At 41.0% G+C, this 26,257-nt stretch overlaps 2 protein-coding genes across 5 annotated transcripts in view; one reads left to right on the forward strand and one right to left on the reverse strand.

Annotated features, from left to right (window-relative positions):
- Window positions 1–20,520, reverse strand: part of LOC126481305 (probable proline--tRNA ligase, mitochondrial) — a 117,140-nt gene extending 96,620 nt beyond the window's left edge. The window contains exon 1 of one of the 3 annotated variants that reach the window (XM_050104957.1): window positions 20,187–20,520. In XM_050104957.1, the coding sequence (XP_049960914.1) occupies window positions 20,187–20,288 (102 nt within the window). In that variant the 5' untranslated portion in view covers window positions 20,289–20,520. The remainder of the gene's footprint in view (window positions 1–20,186) is intronic. The other 2 variants (XM_050104959.1, XM_050104960.1) reach the window with 2 other exon arrangements.
- Window positions 20,451–26,257, forward strand: part of LOC126481304 (protein HBS1) — a 196,227-nt gene continuing 190,420 nt past the window's right edge. The window contains exons 1-3 of one of the 2 annotated variants that reach the window (XM_050104956.1): window positions 20,451–20,763; window positions 20,854–20,922; window positions 21,009–21,326. In XM_050104956.1, the coding sequence (XP_049960913.1) occupies window positions 20,478–20,763; window positions 20,854–20,922; window positions 21,009–21,326 (673 nt within the window). In that variant the 5' untranslated portion in view covers window positions 20,451–20,477. The remainder of the gene's footprint in view (window positions 20,764–20,853; window positions 20,923–21,008; window positions 21,327–26,257) is intronic. The other variant, XM_050104955.1, reaches the window with a different exon arrangement.

The raw sequence follows: 26,257 nt of genomic DNA on the forward strand, positions 1-26,257 counted from the left end.
GCTACGCCCTTATTACCAGACAAATGCAGCTTTAGTGCTACTACCCAGTTTTTGAGCAAAAGTTATAAGCCTTTGGGAAAAGTAATAACAAGTAGTGAGGCAGTCACTGTGGAGTGTTGTGTTAGCAGCCATGAGCCAGTAGCCACCAATGTGGCAACATGTGGGTCACAATAACAGACACGCAAGTGGATTGTGATACAAGAATAGCTGAGGGCAGCAGTAAGCTGCACCATACAGTGGTAACCGTGTAGGAGAAGGACAATGCCACTACATGAGGAAAAGACTCTTGTGATGGGCGATGTGACTAAGTGCTGGGTTTCAGTGAAGCAAGTGCATGCCAAGGCTTATACTTAAAACTAAATTTTGAAGCAGGGGGCATGTTCTGTTGCCAGAGACCAGTAACACCACCACAATACCAGAGCTATGCTGGTCAGCGAGGTGACTGGGCGCCACCAGCAGCAACCTGGGTTTGAAACCATGCAGGTCCCTGCCACTAGCACTGAGTCCTTCATGGGACTTCGTACCACAGCTCTGCTAAAATGCCATCTGTGCCTGCTGTCAGCTGACATCTGAGTCGGACTTGCCACCTCAGCACCATTCACCAGCTGACTCCTACCAGAGGGCAGCAAACCATACCCCTTAGACAGTGGTCTCTATGTGCTGCCATGGTGATGTGTGGGGAGCAAGGGGTCACCAGGTCTCCATGCCACCAGGGGAAGTAACATGCCACTGATGTAAATGTTGGCAGCCCCTAAAGACTGCTGTCAGCACTGCAGGGCACCAGCTAAACATCCAAGGTGGAAGCTGCCACCTGTATCTCAGTGCTGGCCAGGGACAACAGAGAGAGGTGTGTCTGTCTTACTGCGCTGTGACACATCATGTGCTGGAGTTCAATAAAGACATTCTTTACTGTCACCAGCATTTGCACTGGGCCCTCCAGCCTGTCACCACCACCACGTACTCCATGGGTCCTTCAGAAAGGTGTCAGGGGTGCTGACATTGCCACAGTCAACAGCGGATGGTGTGCCAGCCCTGCAGTCCAACATTCAAGCCACAGCCTACAGCATCGTCATTTGGATTGAGTGAGACTATTTTGTGTTTTAATGGAGGCATTCCTGGGGTCAAGGATTAAGGAGCGTGATAATAGTAGGATCAAATTTGTAAAACCAGAGGAACCATTGAGCTTATTGCAGTATAAGGGTAATTATAGAGATAAAGGGTTATTAGCTGTGCATTGTACAGAGTGCAATTTGCTTGAGCATTTGCCCTTTGTGCTGTATCTGTAGCAATTGCTCCATTCATGTGTAATTGTCTTGGACACATGGCTAGACAATATAGAAAGTCCAGGTGCCTCATGATTAAACAGAAGTAGATTGGTAGTATACATGGGTTATGGAGTGTTTTATCTCAGTTATTAGTATTGGTTTGAGGTATTAATTCTGACTTGAGAAGATAAGTGACTCTGAGGCTGTGGTAAAGTCACAGACACAAGGTGTTACCAGTGAGGAGGCTATACAGTCACTGCTGAATCAGGTAGCTCAATTAAGGGTGGATAAAATGGTTTCAGATAGTAAAATAGTGGAAAAAATGAGGAAACAGAGGTATTAAGGTAACAGGCTCTAGAAATGAATCCAGCAGTCACTAGCCTTGTTTCTCCCTTCTCTGGTATGTCATCTGAGGATGTGTTAGCATTTGTGGTGGAGCACCAGAAGAGAGAGCTCCAGTTACCTGAAGCACAATGTGCACTGATCTCGAGGAAATGACTGATATGCATTGTGATTTTCTGAATATTGTTCTTTTGTGTACAGTATGGTGTGTTAACTAAATTTTTGATAAAATTATATGTTTGAGTTAAGTGTTTAGGTGTTACAAGGTGCACACTTCTCCAGTGAAGTTAGCAGCACTTGAAAACTTTGTGCAAGTGAGGTTCGCCCTGATAGCTGAATGGTCAGAGCGATGGAATGCCATGCAAAGGGGCCCGGGTTCTATTCCCAGCTGGGTCAGAGATTTTCTCCGCTCAGGGACTGGGCGTTGTGTTGTCATCATCATCATCATTTCATCCCCATCAACATGAAAGTTGCCGAAGTGGTGTCAGCTCAAAACACTTGCACCAGGCGACTGGTCTACCCGACAGGAGCCCCAGCCACATGACATTTCATTTCATTTGTGCAAGTGAGGGAGTAAGAGGTGCTACAATTGGCAGAAGATGAAACTGACAAGTGGTGATGACCAAGGGTGAGCTTCAACGGTGTCAGAGTGGGGTAGTCACCATATGTCTGACCAAAATATTTTGACGGGTGGGAGCACATGCATCATGCAGTTGTTCAGAGGTAAATAAGAGGGATGTCCTTGCCAAAAAAAGTGACCGAACCAAAACTGTATTTCCAGAGAGCAGGTTTACATTGTATACCTCAGTGTGTAACAACATAGTAGTGGCTGCTAATTTACATGAGCAAGTGAAATTCATGGGTGTGATATTATGGGACCCACATTTCATTTATCAGCTACTATTATGGTAGTTCTCTGTTGAATGGGACACAGCTGCACCTGTATTGGCCAGACAAACCTCTACAAATGATATCCAAACAAAACCATGTCTTCCTTAATGACACCTGGCAACCTAGTCTGGACTGTTTGCTAAGTCAGACGGTAGCAGTACAGGAGGGACAGATCACTCTAGAGCATTTCTTGCAGCATGTGGAATAGTATCAGGATGGTATATGTAAGGTAACCATGACCTTGAGTGTCATAGTTCTTAGTGCTGTGGTGACTGATTTTGCTCTGCCTAGATCTGATGTATGTGAAACAATGAATTGTGTGTGTGTGTGTGTGTGTGTGTGTGTGTGTGTGTGTGTGTGTGTGGAGGAAATGATGAATTGTGTGGAAACTCAATCCAGCAATAATTCAAGTTTCTGTAGACTGGATCCCCCAAGCAAGGGATGATAGACAGAGTTACAAAGTTGCAGATTAATAGAGCAATTGCATAGTAGTTAAGAGTAGTCAATTTAGTATTATGTCCTTATTTTGCAGATTAAAGATGAGGAGGGGGGCGTGAGTGTAGTGCTGCTACCCACTCTTTGAGCAAAAGCAATAATAAGTAGTGAGAAAGCCATTGTCGAATTCAGACATGTGCAAGTAGATGTTTCTCTTCTTACACAAGACACAACACGATCTTTTCATAAACAGTCCACACTCAAATGCGGTGTTTGTACGTGACACACACTGTATAATCTTTTCTGCTATAAAATAAGCAGGCAACATCTTTCATATATATTTTGTGCAATTGTGCTGAAATCCTAGTAATATGTATATCCAATCTAATCTGGAGTTGAACGCATGCCATTTTACAATGTAGCAATTGCAATGGCCAGCTGGGAGTCTCTTAAGATTGTTCTATCTAGGAACACAAGGAAACACATGGCAAAAAAGAAAAAAAAAGAGATATACAATTTATTGGGTCATGAAATGAAATCAACAATAATAAAATGAAAGTAGTTTACATGTTTCGAACACATTTAACAACTGGGATTCTAGAGGACCATGCTCTTATAAAGACACTATCCATGTCAGGTGTGCTGATATAGTGCTGTGTGTGCAGGGAGCACCTGGTTATGGTGGTCAATCACTAGACTGTCCTGGCAGACACTTTGGGTAGCTGTTGGTGTGCCCTTTGAATGTTGGCACACACTGTGCTTGCTGTAGAGGCCCCACTTACTGTGGGTGGTAGGTGTAGTAACTGGTGGGTTACTAGACTCTTCCTTTCGTGCAGGGGAAAGACCAAACATTGCCATTTACAAATGCTGTGACTGAGACATCCATAGAAATGCTGGGGCCGGCAGCCAAAAGCACGAGATGTTTCTGATCTGCCCAGATCAGTGCGTACAGATGAAAGTGAGTGGGATGAGGGCACCCCACTGCCAGCAGATGCCAGGACTACCTGTGGACAGGACTGGCAACAGGGGGGTGGGAGCCATATGGACAACAGAATCCATGACAACATGTGCAGGCAAGGGCAGCAATAATGATGGACTGGAGAGGTGGGGCTCTGGTGATGGAGATCTAGCTTCCCATCCTGGGACGCAACTGGTTCCAGTGGCATGCCATGAGTCAGTCTTTTGTGCAAACCACAACGATGTGGCAACTGCACTGGCAATGAATGTTGGCTGGAATCCAGTGAAGACAGCATCCAAATGCCCTGGCCCAGACTAGTGCGCCATGTAACAATGTCAATAAAACCATCACTGCTGGAAGATGCGTTTCTGGCAGCAAGAAGCTGAGCGGTGTCTGTGACTGATGGCTTTGCAGAAGCTTGGTAGGACTCTTGGTCATAATTGGTGTTGTTCTTTAAGAGCTTAAAAACAATGTGAGAGCCTCCTTGGTCACGAAATCTTCTATGTACTTGAGAATCTATGTCTTAAATGTTCGGTTAAGCTGTTCTGCATCACCTCAACTGGTAAGGAGGTGTTAAGATGTGGCAAATGCCACTGTGTGTACAGAAGTCCTTGAAATATTGTCCATGAACTGAGTACCATTGTCCAAAACCAGGCAAGGCAAGCTTTCTATGAAGATTATACAGGAAAAGACCCTGCCAGTCACGTATACTGTCACAGACAGATAATGAGTGACACAAGGAAAACAAGAAAAAGCACCAACTGCCAATAACCATGATGTGTCTAAAAATGACCAGTGAAATCAATGTGGACTCTTTCCCAAAGCTGTGTATGTAAGGGTCGGCAGGGTGAAAAAAACAGTGTGTGGCACAGCTTGTTGACCGGAGCAGTTGTGGGAGGCCATCACAAGGTGTTACATCCCTCAGCTGACACCTGGCCAAAAGTCGTGGCTGGGCGTCAACAGTTTCGTGTGGCAGCCCCCCAGAGACCCTGATGTAAGAAGTGGAAGACCTTCCGCCACACAGCTGCTGGAAACACTATGCGAGAAGTGAACCCTTGTGCTGACAGGAGAATAATGCCATCCAAGAAGGAGAGGTGATGGCGTAAAGCATAAAAAATTCCAAAGTGGGTCCAACGATCAGCTCGGCAGACAGTCAAGCCACCAATGTTGTATCATGCTTACAACCTGCTGGAGCACCAGATATGCTGCCACGGCAGAGGCAATATAGGAACTGATGATGGGGAAAGCATCCACCATGTTCCTCCTCACCTCTATATCCAGTTGAAATCAAAGCATACCTCTTGGACAAATGAGGGGTCAGGACCTGTGGGGAGCTGGACAGAGCGTCGGTGTTTGCATGTTGCAATGTGGGACAAAAATGGGTCTCATAATTGCATGGCGACAAGAGCAGAGCCCAATGCTGAAGATGGTCAGCAGCTTTGATGGTAAGGATGCCCACAGGTGTTTTAGGGAAGCTGAGTGCTCGTGGTCAATAACAAAATGAAGTTGTGTACCATACAATTCCACGTGAAATTTTTTAAGGCCTAGACAATAGCAAGACCTTTTTTCCCCCACATGAAAATAATGTTGCTGAACCAAGATAAGTGATTTTGATGCAAATGCAAAAGACTGTTCAGAGTCATCTGAATGGTGAAGGGCCTAGACCATCCCTGCCCCGTTCTGGGATGTGTCACTAGCCAGGACCAGATTCTTGCTGGATTGAAATGTTGCAACACATGGCAAAGAGCAAAGAGTATCATTAAGCTGCACAAATGTTTGCCCACAGGCTGCAGACCAAACAAAAGGAGCACCTTTCCAAAACAGCATATGCAAGGGGTGGGCAATAGTACTGCCCTGAGAATAAACTTGCGATATTACACCACTTTGCTGATGAATGCCTGAAGTTCTCATAGATTAGACAGATGAGGCAAAGCTGTAATGGCAACAACATGTTGTTCTATGGAGTGCACGCCCTGTGGGGAAATTTCGTGAACCAAATAAACAATGGAAGTCTGGAAACTGTGAACCTCAGCAAGATCGTGAAGCCACTTCTCATAAGCATCCCAGTCTTGCGGATTCATCATAGAGGGTCGGGGGAGGGGGGGGGGGGGGGGTGGCAGTGGCAGGTGAACAACTGGCAGTTGAGCCTGGGTCAATGTAGCTAACAACTGTTCCGACATGGATGTATGCGACTGCTGTTACTGCAAAAGGAATCAGAGTAAAGCCTCCATTGAAGAGACAAATGGCACAAAAAGTACAATATCTGAAACACGTGAAAATTTGACCCTCAATGTCCCCACATGTGTTCTAATTAGAAACACAACAAAACAAGGGGCCATAAAGTGATCCAATTTATTAAGTCATGGAGAGAAATCAACAAGAATACAAGAAAAGTAATTTACACGTCTATCGAACACAACTGAAGGTCCATGTGTGCCCTTAGGAAGACGCATGATGGATCTGGTGACAGTGATCAGTGAGTGGGCTGCATCTGGTGGCTGTCTCTGGTGGTTGTGGATCTGACATTTGAATGCTGGCATGCACAACACTTGCTGTGTTGGCTTGACTCAATTTGCTATGGGTGGTAGGTGTAGCAACCCAGTGGGTTACTACAGATAGTTGTAGCACTCTGAACAAGAAGGTGCTCTTTACAAAATAGCTTAATGGAATTAGTGCACATGCCACAGGCTGTAAATTCTTACTTATATATAAACCAGAGTGTTGTACCAGAGAAGCCATTAAAAATGCACGTGCTCCACATTTTTTAGAATTCTTCTGCTAACACCAAAATTAAATGGAAAAGCATCGAAGGGTCCCTCTTGCATGGTTCAAGTCGTATCTCAGCAATGGAAAGACGAGGGTAACATTAACAAACGATACCTCAGGAATAAAACTAAATATAGACTGGAAAAATATCACATATGGAGCAACACAATGTTCAGTGCTTCACCTACTGGTATAAATAGTTTACCACCAAAGGCTCAGAATGACTCTTCAAAAGCATTCACATTTGTGGATGATACAAACATAATGATAATGGGCCCAAACATGTGCATACCAGACACCCAGAAGAATAATGGAACAGGCTCACAACTGGTTCATAGTAACAGCTAAACCTTTAATCTTATTATCGAATTCCAAACAAAATAAGTGACATACAAATACCAGAAGTATGGATCAATGGATACACATAAAATGGGGCCCAATGTCTTTAACAAAACAATATTTCAGTTTCCCTCGTGGATTTTTATGATCTACACAGCTTAAGCCCTTGACAAAATCGCATAAAATGCTAAACAAGTGATTACATATCATTTTCTCAATAAGAATCCTTTACAGAAACCAAACTAAGCTGCTGTTAAAAGGTTATTTTCAGTAAGGTGGTTTGGTATTCTGTTGTAAGCTGACTTCTCAGTTTTTATTTTTACTGTGACTGTGCCAAGGCACAGTGTGTTTATATGGAGTGTGTTAAGACAGACCCTATGACAATTATATATGTTATACATTTGTTTGGCTCATATATGATAGAAATGTATAGTTGATCCATTGATGTACAACATTTTTCTCCTTGAAGACGACTGTAACAATCAAAACCGGTAGATAATAAACATATAATTGTACAGCTGATGGCACAAATATGCTTTTTCCAAATTTATTTGTTCTATGTTTTGAAACACAGGAAGAAAAGATATAGGTGTATAATTAGAGACCATTAACTTATCTTCCTTTTATAAATAGATATTACAACTAGGTACTTCAACCTTTCAGGCAATACACCTTGGCACATTGAGTGTTACCGATTTTATTTCATTTTTATTGATCCCAGTAATTCTGTCGTGTTTTGCTACACAAGGCTATGGGACAAGCCACAACTACAGCTTGTATAAATATTCTAATTGACTCACAATAAGAAAAACAACAGTTACATCTGCAGAATGAAATAAATTAGCTAAAGACTTATAGCATATAAGAAAACATGTACCTCGGTTATTGATTTTCAGTGACCTAATGATCTTTGCCATCTCTTTTACAGCTGCTTTAATAAAAATGATTTATGCTGTTGGAATACGAAAATGCCTGTCTATGTAAGTGTAAAAGATCTGCTGTCAACAGCCTATTTCTTGTCTCTGGTTTTCAGCTACTATTTGGAATAATTAACTGAATTTAGTGGCCAATGATTCGAATTTAACATCTGTCCCACTGCAGCTACGATCAGGGGTTTGAATATTTTCTATAGTAAGTTTATTTGTTTCACCCTAATAATATTAATAATTGCCCTTGCTTTGTTCTCAGAGTTTTTAAGTTTTTGTGCATAAGATACATTTTTTGCTATTTTGCTGAAATGGTGAATTCTGCACCACAATTCTTGATCAGAGTTTGTCACCTGCTTTACAAACAACTCTCTTTCTGCACAGGGTACTTTGGTTTCAGACCCTATTAATGGCTCCTTCTGTAACTGTCCCTGATTTGCCTGCTGTAAAGGGAAACTGGTCTCAAAAGTTTTGTATTATTTTTTTAACCAGAATGCAATTTCTCATCAACTGTCTATCCTTGGTAAACATCTTTTCATTGTTCATTCTTTAAATTCCCTGTGAATAGCATTATAAATTGCCATATACGAATTTGTGAAGTTGTGCCTTTTCTCTTCTTAACTTAATCTATTTGGTGGGGATGTTATATTGCTGCTCATTGACTATCATTATCAGATAAACTATTTTCCCTGACACTCATACCTATTTGTCCAGCTTCACATCTGAGTGGTCAGTGTGGCTGACTGGCATCTCATGAGGGCATCTTGGGAGCTACTCAACAAATTAGTAATGGTTCCAAGGTCAAGAAAACTGACAGCAACTGGAACAGTGGTGTGCTGGACATATACCCCTCCATATCACACCCAGTTACGCCATTGGCAGAGAGTAATAGAGCCCTTGGTTGGGCAAGATTGGTCCATCTGGGACCAGAATGTGGCACTGTACTTTCTCCTTATACCTATTTCATGAAAGAAGTTGGATTTATAAATAAACTGTCAACTACTGTTGTGCAATGTTCCTCTAATCTACTACAAAACTTTACTGTAGGTAACATAGCTGAACATCAATAGATTAGATTAGATTAGATTCAGTTTTCATTTCATAGAGCCAAAAAACTAGATGATTCTCGTGGGAGTGGAACATATCAGAAAGTATAACATAAAAAACATAAAACATTGAATATAATACTTACTACCCTGATCATTTGTCAGGAGATTGTCAAAATAGGTGAATGCAATACAGTAAACTGGAACAGCTATTTACAGAATTAATATGCTGTCAGAATGAAACGTTGTTATGCACTATTAATATATTTATCACACACAAAATACCTAATCTTGACTGTTGTGACCAACTGCTGTCAAAACTGAAATCTAGCAGACATTTTTACTTAAGCTGGCCTAACAGTCTCTGTTAAGATATTCGTCTATTTAGTATGTACATAAATGACCTTGTGGATGACATCAGAAGTTCACTGAGGCTTTTTGCGGATGATGCTGTGGTATATCGAAAGGTTGTAACAATGGAAAATTGTACTCAAATGCAGGAGGATCTGCAGCGAATTGACGCATGGTGCAGGGAATGGCAATTGAATCTCAATGTAGACAAGTGTAATGTGCTGTGAATACACAGAAAGATAGATCCCTTATCATTTAGTTACCATATAGCAGGTCAGCAACTGAAAGCAGTTAATTCCATAAATTATCTGGGAGTACGCATTAGGAGTGATTTAAAATGGAATGATCATATAAAGTTGATTGTTGGTAAAGCAGATGCCAGACTGAGATTCATTGGAAGAATCCTAAGGAAACGCAATCCGAAAACAAAGGAAGTAGGTTACAGTACACTTGTTCGCCCACTGCTTGAATACTGCTCAGCAGTATGGGATCCATACCAGATAGGGTTGATAGAGGAGATAGAGAAGATCCAACGGAGAGCGGCGCGCTTCGTTACAGGATCATTTAGTAATCGGGAAAGCGTTACGGAGATGATAGATAAACTCCAGTGGAAGACTCCGCAGGAGAGATGCTCAGTAGCTCGGTATGGGCTTTTGTTGAAGTTTTGAGAAGATACCTTTACTGAAGAGTCAAGCAGTATATTGCTCCCTCCTACGTATATCTCGTGAAGAGACCATGAGGATAAAATCAGAGAGATTAGAGCCCACATAGAAGCATACCGACAATCCTTCTTTCCATGAACAATACGAGACTGGAACAGAAGGGAGAACCGATAGAGGTGCTCGGGGTACCCTCCGCCATGCACCGTCGAGTGGCTTGCGGAGTATGGATGTAAATGTAGATGTAGAAGGAGTTGCCTGTCAAAAAGTCTTTCAAACTCTGTTTAAACTGTGATTTATCTGAAACTAAGTTTTTAATGGTTGTTGACAATTTATTGAAAATGTGGGTTCCTGAATATTGGAGCCCTTTTTGGACCAAGATAAGTGATTTTAGGTCTTTATGTAGATCGTTCTTAATCCCAATATTGATACTATGTATTGACCCATTGGTTGGAAATGGAGATATATTACTTGCAACAAATTTCATTAAGGAATTAAGAAGCAGTGGTTAGAATACAAAGTTCTTTGAACAGGTTTATAAATGATGGTCTTGAATTTACACCACAAATGATTCTTATTAAGTGCTATTGAATGCTAAAAAGCTTTTGCTCGGTTTGATGAGTTGCCCCAGAATATGATCCCGTATGACATAACAGAATCAAAGTAAGCAAAGCATGCAAGTTTTTCTAAATTTATATCTCTTACATCTCACTGCAAATACAGACTTGTTTAGGCACTTAATCAATTCTGTGGTATGCCCTTCCCAAATGAATTTATTATTGAGTTGTAATCCCAGAAATTTAACGCTGTCAACCTCTTCAATCTGCATGTCTTCATATGTTATACACATACTGGAAGGAAATCTCTTACAGGTTCTGAACTGCATATAGTGGGCCTGTTCAAAGTCTAATGACAGTGAATTCGCTTTAAACCATTTATTAATGTCAGTGAAAATTTGACTAGCAGCTATTTCTAAATCTGTACTTGACTTGCTACTTATTAAAATGTTTGTATCATCTGCAAATAAAACAAACTTAGCATCTGGCAATGTGACAGATGAGAGGTCATTAATGAACACGAGAAAAAGCAATGGACCCAAGATGGAACCTTGAGGGACACCACATGTAATTAATTCCCAATCAGATGAAGACTGACTACTTATTGCACAGGTATTTTGTAATGACACCCTTTGTCTCCTGTTAGTTACATAAGGCTCAAACCACATCGCAGCACTGCTGGTGACACCATAACACTCTAATTTACTTAAGAGAATGGTGTGGTTCGCTCAGTCAAACGGTTTTGACAGGTCACAGAAAATGACAGTAGCCTCTAATTTATTACCTAATTAATTAAGCACATTCTCACTGTAAGTGTAAATAGCTTTCTCTATGGGGATGATATATTATTTGCAGTCAGATATTTAAGAAGACGCTTGAACACAACTGTTTCAAATATTTTTGAGTAAGCCGGCAAAAATGAAATTGGTTGATAGTTTATGGTATCTATTTATCCCTATTCTTGTAAAGAGGCTTAACTTCAGCATATTTGCACCAGTATGGAAATGTTCTGCTGATAAGAGACTGATTACACAAGTAACTTAAGACAGAACTCAACTCGCTTGAGCACTCTTTGATTAACTTCATCGGTTTGTTACCATACCCACTAGAATACTTAGATTTTATGATGGATGCTACTTCTTTGGGAGACGTGAGTGTCATTTCCATTTTACTGAAGTTATTTTTAAAGTCTGGTATCAGATGCTCCATTGCACTGCTCATTGAACCTGACAACCCCAAGCTGTCAGTAACAGAAATGAAGTGCTTGTTTAAGAGGTTTGCAACACTACATGCACTTGTTACCAAAGTTTCATTTATTTTTTAGAGCTATCTGTTCCTCTTCCTTTTTGGCCCCACCTGTCTCTTCATTATATCCCATATACTTTTTATTTTGTTGCCCAATGTAATTGTCTTTTTCTCACAGTAAAGCTGTTCCTATTTCTCGATTACTTGCTTCAATGTTTTGCAATATTCTTTGTAATGCATTACAATGCTAACATCAAAGCTGTTCCTAGATAGTAGATACAGTTTCCTTTTTCAACAAGATAATGTGTCATGTTGCAAGGCCAGGAGTGTGACGGAGTGGTTTGAGGAACACAGTGGTGAGTTCCAGTTGATGTGCTCCCCCCCCCCCCCCCCCCCTCCCACCCCAGTTCGCCAGGTCTGAACCTGATCAAAGACATCTGCGATGTGATTGAAAGTGGCATCAGAGCTCATCAACTCTAAGTGCCCTAAATCAGTACTAGCTGAGATGAAATGTCCACATACAATGACTTGCCAGTTACTTCTACTCAGTCTTAGAAGTTTATGCAGCTAAGGTCAAGAAGTATTTATCTAGAGAAGCTCACAGTAAGAATATTATGCAGTAATCAGCTAGAACATTATGACCACCTACCTACTAGCTGGTTTGTCCACCTTTGGCATGGATAACAGAGGCAATTGGTCATGGCAAGTAAGCAGTGAGGCCTTGGTAGGTCACTGGAAGGAGCTGGTACCACTTCTGCACACACAAGTCACCTAATTCCCACAAATTCCAGGGAGGGGGTCGATGAGCTTTGATGCCACGTTCAAGCACATCCCAGTTGTCTTTGATCAGGTTCAGATCTCGCGAGTTGGGGGCCGGCACATCAACTGGCACTCACTGCTGTGTTACTCAGACCACTCCGTCACACTTCTGACCTTGTGCCATGGCACATTATCTTGTTGAAAAATGCCACTGGCATCAGGAAACACGATCGTCACGAAAGGGTGTACATGGTCTGCAACCAGTGTATGATACTTATTGACCATTGTGGTGCCTTGGACGAGCTCCACTGGACTCATGGATGTTCCCCAGAGCATAATGAATATGCCGCCAGCTTGTATCTGTCCCACAGTACAGGTGTCAAGGAGCTGTTCCCCTGGAAGACGATGGATTCATGCCCTTCCATCCACTTGACGAAGAAGGTGTCGGGATTCATCAGACCAAGCAATGCTCTACCACTGCACCAACATCCAGTGCCAATGGTCATGTACCCATGTGCTAACATTGGCATACGCATGTATCGTCGGCTACGGAGATTCATCGTTAGGAGTGTTCAATGCAATGTGTGTTCAGACACACTTGTACTCCGCCCAGTATTAAAGTCTGATGTTAGTTCCACAACAGCTGGCCATCTGTCTTGTTTTACTAATCTGCCCAGCCTATGACATCCAACATCTGTAATGAAGGATGGCTACCCTACCCCACAACGTCTGGATGTGGTTTTACCTTGGTTTCAACACATGTCGAAGATGCTCACCACAGCACTCCTTTCACACCTGACAAGTCCTGCAGTTTCCAAAATGCTCGTGCGAAGCCACCGGGCCATTGCAATCTGCCCTCGGTCAAACTCAGATAGATTGTGCTCCTTCCCCATTCCACACATGGACAGCATGCTCCCTGATACCACAGGCACCGTGTGTGTGTGTCTGACTGGTGTTCATTCCTTGCCAGGTGATGTTGCTATCACCTGGATGGGTTTATATTGATAGTAGGTCGATGGTCATAATGTTCTGGCTGATCAGTGTATAATGTCGATAACAAAACATTTGGTAGAAGTCTCTTAACGGACACAGGGTTTTACAGAAAGTTAAGTACAACACATAAGTAGTGCAGCCCAGAAGTAGCTTGATTTGTACCTCAGAAATTTTTATTGGATAGTGAAGATGATGTCCAGCATCAACAACATGGGTTATCATCATATGTGGAGTGCCTCAAGGTTGTTCCGGGTCCCTACTATACATATATTATTTTTATTAACAATCTACTTCTTTGTACAGAATACTGAAAGTAAACCTTTGCTGATTGATAATTCATTGGACAAAGTTGAGTCGTCACAAAATAAAGTTTTTTATTGATATTATGAGCTGGTTTAACATAGTCTATCTGTTAAATTCCATAAAATGAGCTTTATTTAGTTTCACACAACCTCTAAAGATGAAGAAATAGGTGCAAAAATTGTCTGATCAGCAGGTAGCTAGGATGGATGTTACAAAATATTTCGGATCAGTGAGCAATTTGTGATGGTGTGCGCCAGTATGCTGCCAGTATCTGAGCAAAGAACCATTAAAATAATTTTTTAGGATGTCTAAATTAAAAAAAAGCCCTCTTTTCATAAATTAAGTATCTAGTGGATGGTCAGCACTTTGTTTTCCTTAAAAAATTGAAGGCAGTTCCTATTGCAAGGGTCATTCTCAATTTATAGAACAGTTCATGATCCATATGTACAATGTACATGTGCCTGTAACACTCAGATAAATACCAGATCCTTATTTGTGTGGACGGTTATATTTTATTAATGTAAGCATGCTTACACTTCATTTTTCTGTAATAGAACCTCAGGCATACATATCTTAATAAAAAATTAATTAATACTATCTATGTAATACCACAGGATTCATTGTAACAACTGTAATAAACTTGAAGCTTCCTTGCACGTTAAAACTGAGTACCAGAATGGGACTTGAAATTGGGAGTGTTTCCAGGACAGCTGGTCCCACAAGGCATGCAAGAGAACTTAAGAGAAGGTTGGAAGGTAGGTGAGAAGGTACTGGTGTAAGTGAGTGTGTTGGTGTAGGTAACAGAAGTAAATTAACTGTCAAGATAAGAGCGTGAATTTATGTGAGCATTCAAGTGTGATTTAACCAAATTTTCTTTTTCATTTTGTTAAGATATAATAGTGGCAGTTGCATGCATTGATGATGAGTATACATCTAAGGATGATAAAGTTTTAAGAGTATTAAGAGATGCACATGTAATGTTGTATGTACAAATGCAGGATGCTTCAACGCTTTGCAGCATTTATTATGTTCGACTTACAATTGTGACTAATACATCAAAAGAAACAGCAATTCAAACAGTTTTGTTTGTGTGCAAAGGAAAGAGTACAGAATGACCAAGAAAGACTGAAGAACATACAGAATAAGTAAGAGATTTTCATTTGTAGCCCCAGGAAATCAGTTCGGGAGGCTAGTCATGAATTAGCAATTCCAGTGACGTCTATCTGGAGACTTTTAAGGAGATGTTTACAACTACATTCTTATTGTTTGCACTTGGTACAAACTCACAAGCTTACAGACTACAGTTTACATGCCAACTTTGCAAATGAAATGTTGCTGCATGACAATGAAGATTTTCTGGATTGTGTTGTCTTCAGAGATGAATCGCCATTTCACCTAAGTGGGAATGTGAACACATACAAGGCACATCTAATCCCCACAAGATGGTACAGTTCCAATGAGAGTCACCTAAACTGAATGTTTTCTTTGCCACTTCATCAATGGAAATTCATAAGAGTAATGAACAAAGAGGCAAAAGAAACTTTCAACCATAGATTGCAGCAAACGGATTGGTCTTTAGTATGTAGCCTTGATAATGTTGATATTAAATTTAACTGTTTTATAAATGAATTCTGTGCTCTTTTTGAAGAAATATTTCTAAAGAAATATTTCGAACAAAAGCGCTGGCAGGTCGATAGACACACAAACAAACACAAACATACACACAAAATTCAAGCTTTCGCAACAAACTGTTGCCTCATCAGGAAAGAGGGAAGGAGAGGGGAATACGAAAGGAAGTGGGTTTTAAGGGAGAGGGTAAGGAGTCATTCCAATCCCGGGAGCGGAAAGACTTACCTTAGAGGGAAAAAAGGACAGGTATACACTCGCACACATGCACATATCCATCCACACATACAGACACAAGCAGACATATGCTTGCGTCTGTATGTGTGGATGGATATGTGCGTGTGTGCGAGTGTATACCTGTCCTTTTTTCCCCCTAAGGTAAGTCTTTCCGCTCCCGGGATTGGAATGACTCCTTACCCTCTCCCTTAAAACCCACTTCCTTTCGTATTCCCCTCTCCTTCCCTCTTTCCTGATGAGGCAACAGTTTGTTGCGAAAGCTTGAATTTTGTGTGTATGTTTGTGTTTGTTTGTGTGTCTATCGACCTGCCAGCGTTTTTGTTCGGTAAGTCACCTCATCTTTGTTTTTATGTATAATTTTTCCCACGTGGAATGTTTCCTTCTATTATATTAAAGAAATATTTCTATAGAAATGGGTCAGAAACAGTGCTTCTAATTCTGTAAGTAAGCCTTGGATTACAAAAGGTATGAAACAGCCATGTAAAACCAAAAGGGAAATTATGCTGCAATAAAATTATCTAAAGATGTAAAAAAATGGGAACACTATAGATCATAATGTAAAATTTTAAAGAAACTAATAGCCCTTTATTATGAGAAGAAAATAGATAATTCTAATAATAATAATATTTAAAAAAAAAAGAAAAAGAAAGAAGAGCTACAACAAGCAAAGAAGGTGTAAATAGAATCAGATATGAAGGTACCCTTGTAGATAACCCCAAAAGTGTAGGTGAGATTTTTAATAAACACTTCCTACTAGTAACTCAACAGATTGGTTGCATGCCCAATGATGATGAAGCTGCAACTCTTTGTCAAGCTGTATATTCAAACACAATTTCAGAAATGCACCTTAATACTGCCGCTGTAGATGAAATTTAAAAAAAATCACGTCTCTAAAAAGTAAGAACTCCGCAGGGGTTGGGTGGGTGGGTGGCTGCTGCTTGGAGGGGGGGGGGGGGCCGGGGAGGAGTGGTTCAATTATTGATACTGTTTGTGAGGAGGGGGGGGGGAGTGTGTTGGTTTGTGATTTAGTTGTGGAGGATCTATTTTGTTGCAGTTTTTATTGAGTTGTAGTGAGTGATTGAGATTTTTTTTATTTTGCGTTTGGTTTTTATGGGTATTTTATTTTGGGGTCAGGGGGGGAGGTTGGGTTTTGTGTGTGTGTGTGTGTGTGTGTGTGTGTGTGTGTGTGTGTGTGTGTGTGTGTGTGTGTTGGTGGGTTGGGTCTTTCTTTTGGTTGTGTATTTTTTTGTTGGTTTGTGGCTCTGTGTGTGTGTGTGTGTGTGTGTGTGTGTGTGTGTGTGTGTGTGTGTGTGTGTGTGTGTGTAGCTGGGTGTGTGCCTGTGTGTGATTGTGGTGGTCGACCTAGGTTGCGGTGCCGGTGCCGCAACTTTGTTGGGGTAAGTTTTTATTTTTCTTGTTCTTAGTGTTTTGTTGGGGTAAGTTTTTATTTTTCTTGTTCTTAGTGTATTTGTTGTGTGTTGGGGTTGAGGGACATGTTCCATTACAATGTGTGGTTGTGGCTGTGGGTGTTCCAATATCGGGAGTTGCTGCTGAGCTATATAGGTCAAGGGAAGTGTTCGATTCAAATTTGTGGGATCGGGAGCTGCTGTTGCACTATATAGGTCAAGGGAAGTGTCCGATTCCAGAGAATATAGTGTCTAGTGGAATTTGGGGAGTTTTATGTTGTCGGTTTTTTTCGTCATTTTGTGTGGTTTGGTATGGAAAAAACAAAATTTCTTGGAGTGCACATTGACAAGAAAATGAACTGTTCTTCACATGTTATAGATCTCTGTAAGAGGCTTAGCTCTGCTAAGTATGCTTTATGGGTTGTCGCTGCATGTGTTGAATCTAACACTGCAAAAGTGGGATACTATGGCTTTTCACTCACTCGTTGAATACGGCATTATTTTTTGGGGCAACCAGCCATTAGCAAGGAAAGCGTTCATTGCTAAGAAGTGAGCTTTAAGAGTTATATGTGGATTGCACCCAAGAGACTTGTGTAGAAATAGCTTTCGAAAACTTAAAATATATACAACTACACGCCAATATATTTTTTCTCTGATGTGTTTTGTCAGTAAAAATATAGAGATATTTCAATCAAACAGTAATTATCATGAGCATAACATATGGAGGAAGAATGACATTCACAGCAACCATAGAAATTTGAGCTTGATGCAAAAGGGTGTCCACTACACTGGAACAAAACTCTTCAATGCTCTTCCTCCTGAATTAAAGACAGAGATTCATAACAAGAGTAAGTTTAAGAAAGCACTAAAAATATTTCTGCTGGATAAAGCTTTTTACAGTCTAAATGAGTTTTTAAGTAAATAATTTGTAAAATGTTAATATTATATAATACAAGTTGACATAATGTCACTAAAAATGTTATTTAACTTGAGTTCTCTATCTGTTTTTCTGTAGTGCTTTAATGATTCGAAGAAAATATGTACCGTCTTTATTCTGTACTGCTGCTCAAAGAGTTTACTGTTTAAATTTTTATATAATTATGTATTCAAATGTCCGTATATGCTATAACATTATCATATTGTACTTGTAAAAAACTGCCTCCTTCCATGTCCTTGTGAAGCAAACACAGTTGGGCCTATGGAGCATGAAATAAAATCAATCAAATCAATCAATCCATATTCTGGCAGAAAATTTGGGGGGTGCATGACCACCATGGTCACACCAAGTCACAATCCATTTTTTTACCTTCGGGGTTCACAAGGCATGATGCATATGTGCCTCCGCTACCAGCTAATCTACCATACTTCAAAATCAGCACTGTTGCAGCAGTCACTCCAGACTCACTAATCAAGGTTTGGGAAAAACACGCCTATCAACTAGATGTATGAGAAATGCTCCAAGCAGCAGCCACCCACCCACCCAACCCCTGCGGAGTTCTTACTTTTTAGAGACGTGATTTTTTTTTAAATTTCATCTACAGCGGCAGTATACTTAATTTGAAGTATTGGTGGAGCAAACAGAAGTTTGGTAGTCTACCAGGAAGAACAGTGTTTTTCCCCAAAGTAGTTTCTTTTCTGATAATAAACAGCAACAGAGTAATCTAGACTAATTCTCATAAACATTGATGCGAGCAGAGTAGCATGTAATTGTTTGTTAGGATATTTTACAGAAGAAGCCTGCTTCAAAGTATAATTTGACACAGTCAGCATTCTTGAAGAATGGCCTTCATGATGAGATCCATGCAAGTGGGAGGAGGAGGAGGAGTAGATTATTGTTTAACATCCCATCGACAATGACATGATCAGAGATAGAGCATAAGCTCAGATTAGGGAAGGATGGCAAAGGAAAATGGTCATGCAAAGGAACCATCACAAAATTCAGGAAAATCATTGAAAATCTAAATCAGGATGGCCAGGTACAGGTTTGAAACATCGTCCTCCCGAATGCAAGTTCAGTGTGCTAACCACTGCACTACCCAACTCAGTGGATTCATGCAAACAGCCATATGTGAATGAATGAGTTAACTATGTTCGGCCTGATCAGCATGACTACCACCCGTTGGGTCAGGTATTTCCACACTCTGATGGATAAACAATTTTGCTGAAAGTATTTTGTAAGTATAAAAACATTTTGTTCCTACAAGGAGCTACAGACTCTTACCAAAATAATTCAGCTAGTCTGAGTACATTAACAACATGTGCATTCATGCAAGAAACATTGTTTGCTACTGACAGCATCAGCAGACTCTTGAAGGCAGACAGAAGCTATCCTGACATTCACTCTGTCATGTATTTGACAGTGGTTCATAGAGTATAGATGTAGAACAGCTATGCATCTCATTGCCATGTAGCTTACTCTGAAACTGTGTTTTTCCTTTTGGGAGGGATGTGCTTTCCTTATTTTCCAGTTAACAAAGACGCCTTCATCCCAAATCTGTTTGACATGTGATGTAAAATCCTCAATGGCATTAGGCTACTGAAGTTCATGGTGACTGCAGTGGTGTTTACCTGTCCTACCTTTGGTTAAGTTAGGCAAGGCTCTCCCCCTCGCCCGACACACGTCTCTTATTCCTTAATTATTTATGTTCCTGCCACGGAAACATCGGAGATAGGCGTCACAGACAGCGGAACGATGGAGTACAAAAGTATTTGAACAAGAGGAACATCATGAACTGTTTTCAAATGTCGACACAGTCGGCAGTTTGCAACTGCAGCATCTTTAATATTGACAGTGCAGCATCGAATCACGCATCAGAATCGCCTGATTAATTTAATCAACAAACAAAACTAATGAGTTAAATGAATTAAAAACGCACTAACATCAAGTGAATTGATTGATGGGGATGGAATCATTAAAGCTGCAATGCCATAAAACGCTATTACGCTATTAGTGCAAAGCGTTCAGATATGCACAACCAGCAATGTATATTCAAATGTAGCAAATATTTAGTGATTAAAAAAGAAAAGAAAACGAAGTCAATGCACATGATTGACATCACACTGCCTAAAAATTCAAAAATACCTTCTGACTCTTCGAAATTCCATCGTATTGTACTTCGACGTTTTTCGGAAGAACATTTACTGGTCGAAATAGCTTCGAAAGTTTATTTCTCGCAAAACTCATATTTCTTAACCTCTCGTATTCCCACCTCACTAGAGTTTGTAAACACAAGGTACGAAATGTTTTGCGTAAAGATATGTCTAGGCTATGTAGAGTTGTAATATTTGTTGCAGGATTTATCTCATGATCAAGAGATTGCTTCTATCTACACAAATAAATATTTACTGCCTTCTTGAAAATCATTAATCTTTTATGTATATATCTGCGACACATTGGGTTATAATACTGCCAGGAAAGTCCTTAACCCAACAGCTTGTACTTGACACAGATGTCGTGGTGTGTGACGCAGTTGTTGAATGTTTTCTGTTATCGTGTCCTTTCATCAACTGCTTTGGTGTTTATAAAATAGTATCAAAAGGACTGCACGTAATAAGTGTGTTGCGAGTGACAGTGGCAGTAGTTGTTTACACTGATAATGTTAATATTGCTGACAACATGTCACGACACAGAAATGTTCGTTCCTTGAACTATAGCGATGGTAAGTTGATAGCGTTTAATGTTACTCGTTTTCGATAGTTGATTTGTTTCCCAGGTCAAGTACATGACGAAATATCTGATATTGTTCCAGAGTATGATGGATATGATGATGAGTATGGACAGTCTGTTGAAGACGAATACTGCATTTCTCCTAGTGATGGTCAGTTTCGCGCGAAAAGGAAGTATGAATGCAAAGTTGGAATGACGTGTTGTTTTATTATTTTTAATCGAAAATTTTCTTTACAGCTGCCCAGTTCATGTACGACAGAAACAGACAATCCACACAGATTTCTGCTTTCTTCGATGAATCTGACAATATCGCTGAGGAAAATGAGACAGAAGAAAGCATTGGCAGTGTCAGAAGATCATCTGACACCTTTCAGAAACCTCATTTGAGTGAGCTGGAGGAAGTCCGGCTCCAATCGTGCCTAGATGAAATTAGAAATGTGATTGGTGACACTATTCCAGAGAATATAATTATTGAAACAATTCTAAAGAATAGTTTTGACTTAAATAAATCTCTGGATGCACTGCTTTCCTATGAACCTTCAGCCAGCAAATCTGGTGAGTGCAGTTTAACACAGTTGAATTTAGCTCATGTTTCTTAGTGTGATTTGCAGCTAATGTATCTGATATTGTTATTGAATTATGTGGTTGTCATTTTCGCTTATGCTGACACTACTCTATCCCCATCAATCACTGATAGTTTTTTCCTTTGATCAAAAATAATTTCATATTATATGCAGATAATGTCCGTTATCCATGTCCCTTTTCCCTAGAGATTTTAGTTTAAACACACTGCACCAGTGTCTATAAGTCCAGAACAGTATCTAACAGTTGCAGATTTGTTGGAACTTGACAGCAGCCCTGTCTTGATTTGCAGCTCACAACTAATTCAGATTAATGAATTTTTGGTGTAACTTGAGATACAAGGTTTAGCTGAAAATTTTTGTAGTATTAAATTGTGATTAGTAGAGACAATACTGCAAAACTGGAAAGTCCTGCATGAAATACAGGTTATGCAAGAAATAAAGGAGCCACTTTTCACCATACAGCTAAGATTGACATGCACACAAACAAGATTTGAAAACAATGCTGTTGTTTTTGTTTTGCATTAGCTACTTCTGTAGAACTCAAGCTGTTGAATACTCAACACCTCCTCTATATAGTGCATGGTTACCATTGCTCCTTACATGATTTGTTATGGTTTTTCTTCATATTAAGTCTTAATAAGCTTATTTCTTCTACTGATGTAATATTTCTCTATCAGCACAAAAGCATCACACTGAATCTCTCTCTCTCTCTCTCTCTCTCTCTCTCTCTCTCTCTCTCTCTCTCTCCCTCTCCCCCTCTCCCCCTCTCCCCCTTTCTCTTTCTCTGTCACCAAGAAAATTTTTGAAAACTAGTGTAATATTCTGCCTTTTAAGAGCGGTATATGCCACTCGTCATTTGTAAGTGGAAAGGGTACCATAAAGTGTTGTAAAATGGGAGGAATCGTCTCTCATGCACATTAGTGATTTGCAGCGGGCTCGACCGGAGTTTGCAGTTCTACCCATCTGCTTTGATGCATGATGCAACTATGTTGTGTTCTGTGACATGTTGGTGCAGCATATCTGTAATGGATTCGGTCTACAGAGGGCATGTTGGAGAATGCAGCAGCCCTGTCTAGTGTGGGTTATGTTTAAAAACTGTTTAGGAGTGCTGATTGTGATTCATTGGATTTCTTGAGTGCTGTTTGTGAGAATAATTTTAAAAGAATTTGTGCCAACTTGTTACTTATTTTGATATTGGCAATTAATGGCAATATATCCGTTTTTGGATTTGTCAGTGTTAGTGTTAGTGTTGTGTGTTGTTTGTGGTTGGAGATGTAATTTTGTTTTGTTAGGTATGGATGTGACGGGGAAGGTCATGTGTAGGTCCTTGTGTGCAGCAGCGTGGGACAGCATGTTGACCACAATTAAATACCTACAGTTATTTGGTTTGTTTACAGAGTATGTGAAGTGTTGCATGTGTAGAGAGGATATGAAATTGGCTGAGTTGCTGCATCTTAGACCAAGGACCATTGTGTGTTGCATTGTTGGTGGGACAACATATACTCAGAGAGGACCCTGCTTTGTAAAGTCTAGGCTGGCCATTTGTGAGATTGTGTTGACATGTTATTTTTGCATGCTCTGAATAGAGTTACTTTATGATTGACTTTGCAGCAAGTCGATTGGTAGGGGTCAGCCACCAGCCATTTGTAGTTTCTTATGGTACATCACATGCTTGCTGTAGGTTACATCCAGAGCCTTGTGAAACAAGGCTGGCTGGACGCCTGCAACACTGTCCCCCATCCCTGCAGTCTGTCAGTCATAAAAAATAATTTTAATTGGGGTAAAGTATGCATGGTATGGTATACGTGTTTTGTTCATTGTTAGGTGTTTTTTGTGTGTTGAAGTTGGTGTTAATGCAATTTTTAATGGATTTTTGGGTTGTCTTGTTAGCTTTTGGTAATTGTTTGATTGTGATTGGAAGGTATCAAGGAGTTTGATGTATCAACATTTGTACATTTGGGTTGACGGGCTTCATATTAGCTGTATAGGTCAAGTGAAGTGTGAGATACTGCTGTTGCGGCCTGTCGATGGTCGAACCCGGGACTCCAGATGACAGAGCTGAAGCTGGGGCCCATCGCGCCGTATTTCGTCAGGAGGCCGAGCAAGTGCAATAGCATCAAGGAGCAGTGCTGAGTGATACAGTGGTATTTGGAAGTATTCCTTTATTCAGCTAGTTTACAGAAGCGTAGTGTCGGCGCGCCGCCCGCGCACTCGGCTCAACAACTCCTGGTACACTGACACCGCTGCTGCCGTCATCAAGGCTGCTCAGCTGGAAGGTGGCCGCGCTCTGCCCTGGCACCGCCCGCCAAGACGTTGCGTCTTGTGCCGCGTAGCTGCCCCAATTCTGGAGACTGCTACAGTCCCTGGTCCTCACTGCCCTCAGCCCGTTTGGCCTGCTCTGTCCGACCATGGGACAAAGGTGGCCCTCAGGCTGCCGCTGCTTGAACCCACGCCCTCCTGGATGTGGTGCCACAACTTGCCGCTAGTGGTGCTTGCCGGATGGCAACACCCGTTGCTGTCTCTGGTGCTGCTGCGGCGCTGCCACACCTCCCGCAGCGTATGCCTCGCTCAGACCCCAGTATGCCAGGTGGTAATCGAATGTGGCCTGTCCTGGACCTGCTGCAGATCGCTGTCAGTTCTCTCTTTCAGACAGACTGTGCATTCTCCAAGTACTTGGCTGCTGTTCTGTCCCACCCCGGTGTTGTGTCCCAAGAGGGGGAATACAGCCCCAACAAGTACATAGAAACAAAGTACAGGTTTACACAGAACATTTACAACATCGCTGCCAGACTGGCCCCTATAAGTGTAGACCAGCACAGGTCCAACACGACTCTCGACTGACCTGGCACACTTCTCAAGCTAAAAGTGCCTGACTATTTATACTGCTTTTCTCCTTGTTTCTGACGTATTGTCAGAGAGAGACAGAAACTGTGGCAGGGGTAAATTCCCATACGTCAGCCACTTCCACATCGCAACTCCCGGCTCTGGCCTATTGCCTCGCCTCATACATCGCACTAACTTATAGGAAAGCTGCAGTTCCCGCCTCACAGTTCCTCCACTCCGAACAAATTATACGTGCAATACGCCGCTGCAGCTGCGCGCCATGTTTACTCTGCCTGGCCTACTGGCTACTGACTATTACCACGCACTGTCAGCAGCCCCAGACTTCATCGCCCAACCGCCCCTTTACTGAATTTTAACAAAATTCCCCTTTCCTACAACTAAGACTGCTACTAGCACAGCACACCACCCTCCTTTCAACAATATTAATCCAAAATTGAAATGTAACAGCTGTGGCCTGTGGCTGTGTGAACATACCTTGTTCACAAATCTTACATGCCACAGGCTAAAACTAATGAGAACATAAAAACATTAATGCTACCCCTATACACTGTTTACACTGGTTACCCATGCCGTAGCCAACTGATGTGTTGGCACCACCTCTACTGATGCTTGTTTCCACACTCTCAACAAAGCTATACTCAAGAAAAATAGGAAAACGGCACACCCTGTGGCTGAAATGCTCACTGTTGTTATTCTGTCGGTGTGATGCTGTTGTAACATTTGAATGTGTTCCAATACTTTATTAACTGTGATAGATCCTTCCTGTGCATTAATATAGGAATGCAATATTTCAAAAAACTCTAGATTTAATGTGGAGTTTAAATATGTCAGATTCTGCATTAGTAATATCTCCAGAACCCCTTCCCACTACAAGTTACTACATCATCATATGACATCCTCAAAAATTCCCGATAGTTCACTCTCCCTCCTTCGAATTATCTGGAAAAAAAGAGAAAGGTCTCCCCCATACAGTGACAAAACTAAAACAACAAACAATACAAAAGCAACTATTGTCTGACCCACCAAAACACAAAAAAGCAAATTCTCCCTTGATAAAAAAACACAAAATGTAAACGTGCCATACAATATTACACGTATAATAATTTACTCTCTCCGTGACCATAATGCATACGGAACGTTATGCATCTCCTGTACTGTCCGCTGCAACCTTCTTCTTCAGTTACCTTTTCCTAGCCTCTGCAGTTGGGTCACTTGCTTGCAATTGAGGTAATCCGTCCACCATTCCTTTAAAAGGCTTTACTCAACTTACATGGTTACAGATGTTTTTGTTGGCTGCTGCACTTTAACATTTACAGGCGAAGTCATCTCCACGACCTGGTATGGTCCACAGTACTTCATCAAGAATTTTTTCGTCTTTCCCTTAGGTGTATATGGATTCGTGATCAGTACCCATTGATCTACCTTGTACTGTGGTAAAGGACCCAACTGCTTATTCTGTTCTTCCTGCCTTTCAATTGCTTTCGTATTGGCCTTCTGTACCCTCTTCCGTAGAAATATTGGAACACGTGAGGCAATACTGACCTTACGATTTATCTTAGAAGAAAGATTAAGGAAAGGCAAACATACATTTCTAGCATTTGTAGACTTAGAGAAAGCTTTTGACAATGTCGACTGGAATACTCTCTTTCAAATTCTAAAGGTGGCATGGGTAAAATACAGGGAGCGAAAGGCTATTTACAATTTGTACAGAAACCAGATGGCAGTTATAAGAGCCGAGGGGCATGAAAGGGAAGCAGCGGTTGGGAAGGGAGTGAGACAGGGTTGTAGCCTGTCACCGATGTTATTCAATCTTTATATTGAGCAAGCAGTAAAAGAAACAAAAGAAAAATTCGGAGTAGGTATTAAAATCGATGGAGAAGAAATAAAAACTTTGAGGTTCGCCGATGACATTGTAATTCTGTCGGAGACAGCAAAGGACTCGGAAGAGCAGTTGAATGGAATGGGCAGTGTCTTGAAAGGAGGATATAAGATGAACATCAACAAAAGCAAAACAAGGATAATGGAATGTAGTCGAATTAATTAGGGAATTAGATTAGG

This window comes from Schistocerca serialis, chromosome 5, assembly GCF_023864345.2.
Source record: "Schistocerca serialis cubense isolate TAMUIC-IGC-003099 chromosome 5, iqSchSeri2.2, whole genome shotgun sequence".
Classification (NCBI taxonomy): domain Eukaryota; kingdom Metazoa; phylum Arthropoda; class Insecta; order Orthoptera; family Acrididae; genus Schistocerca; species Schistocerca serialis.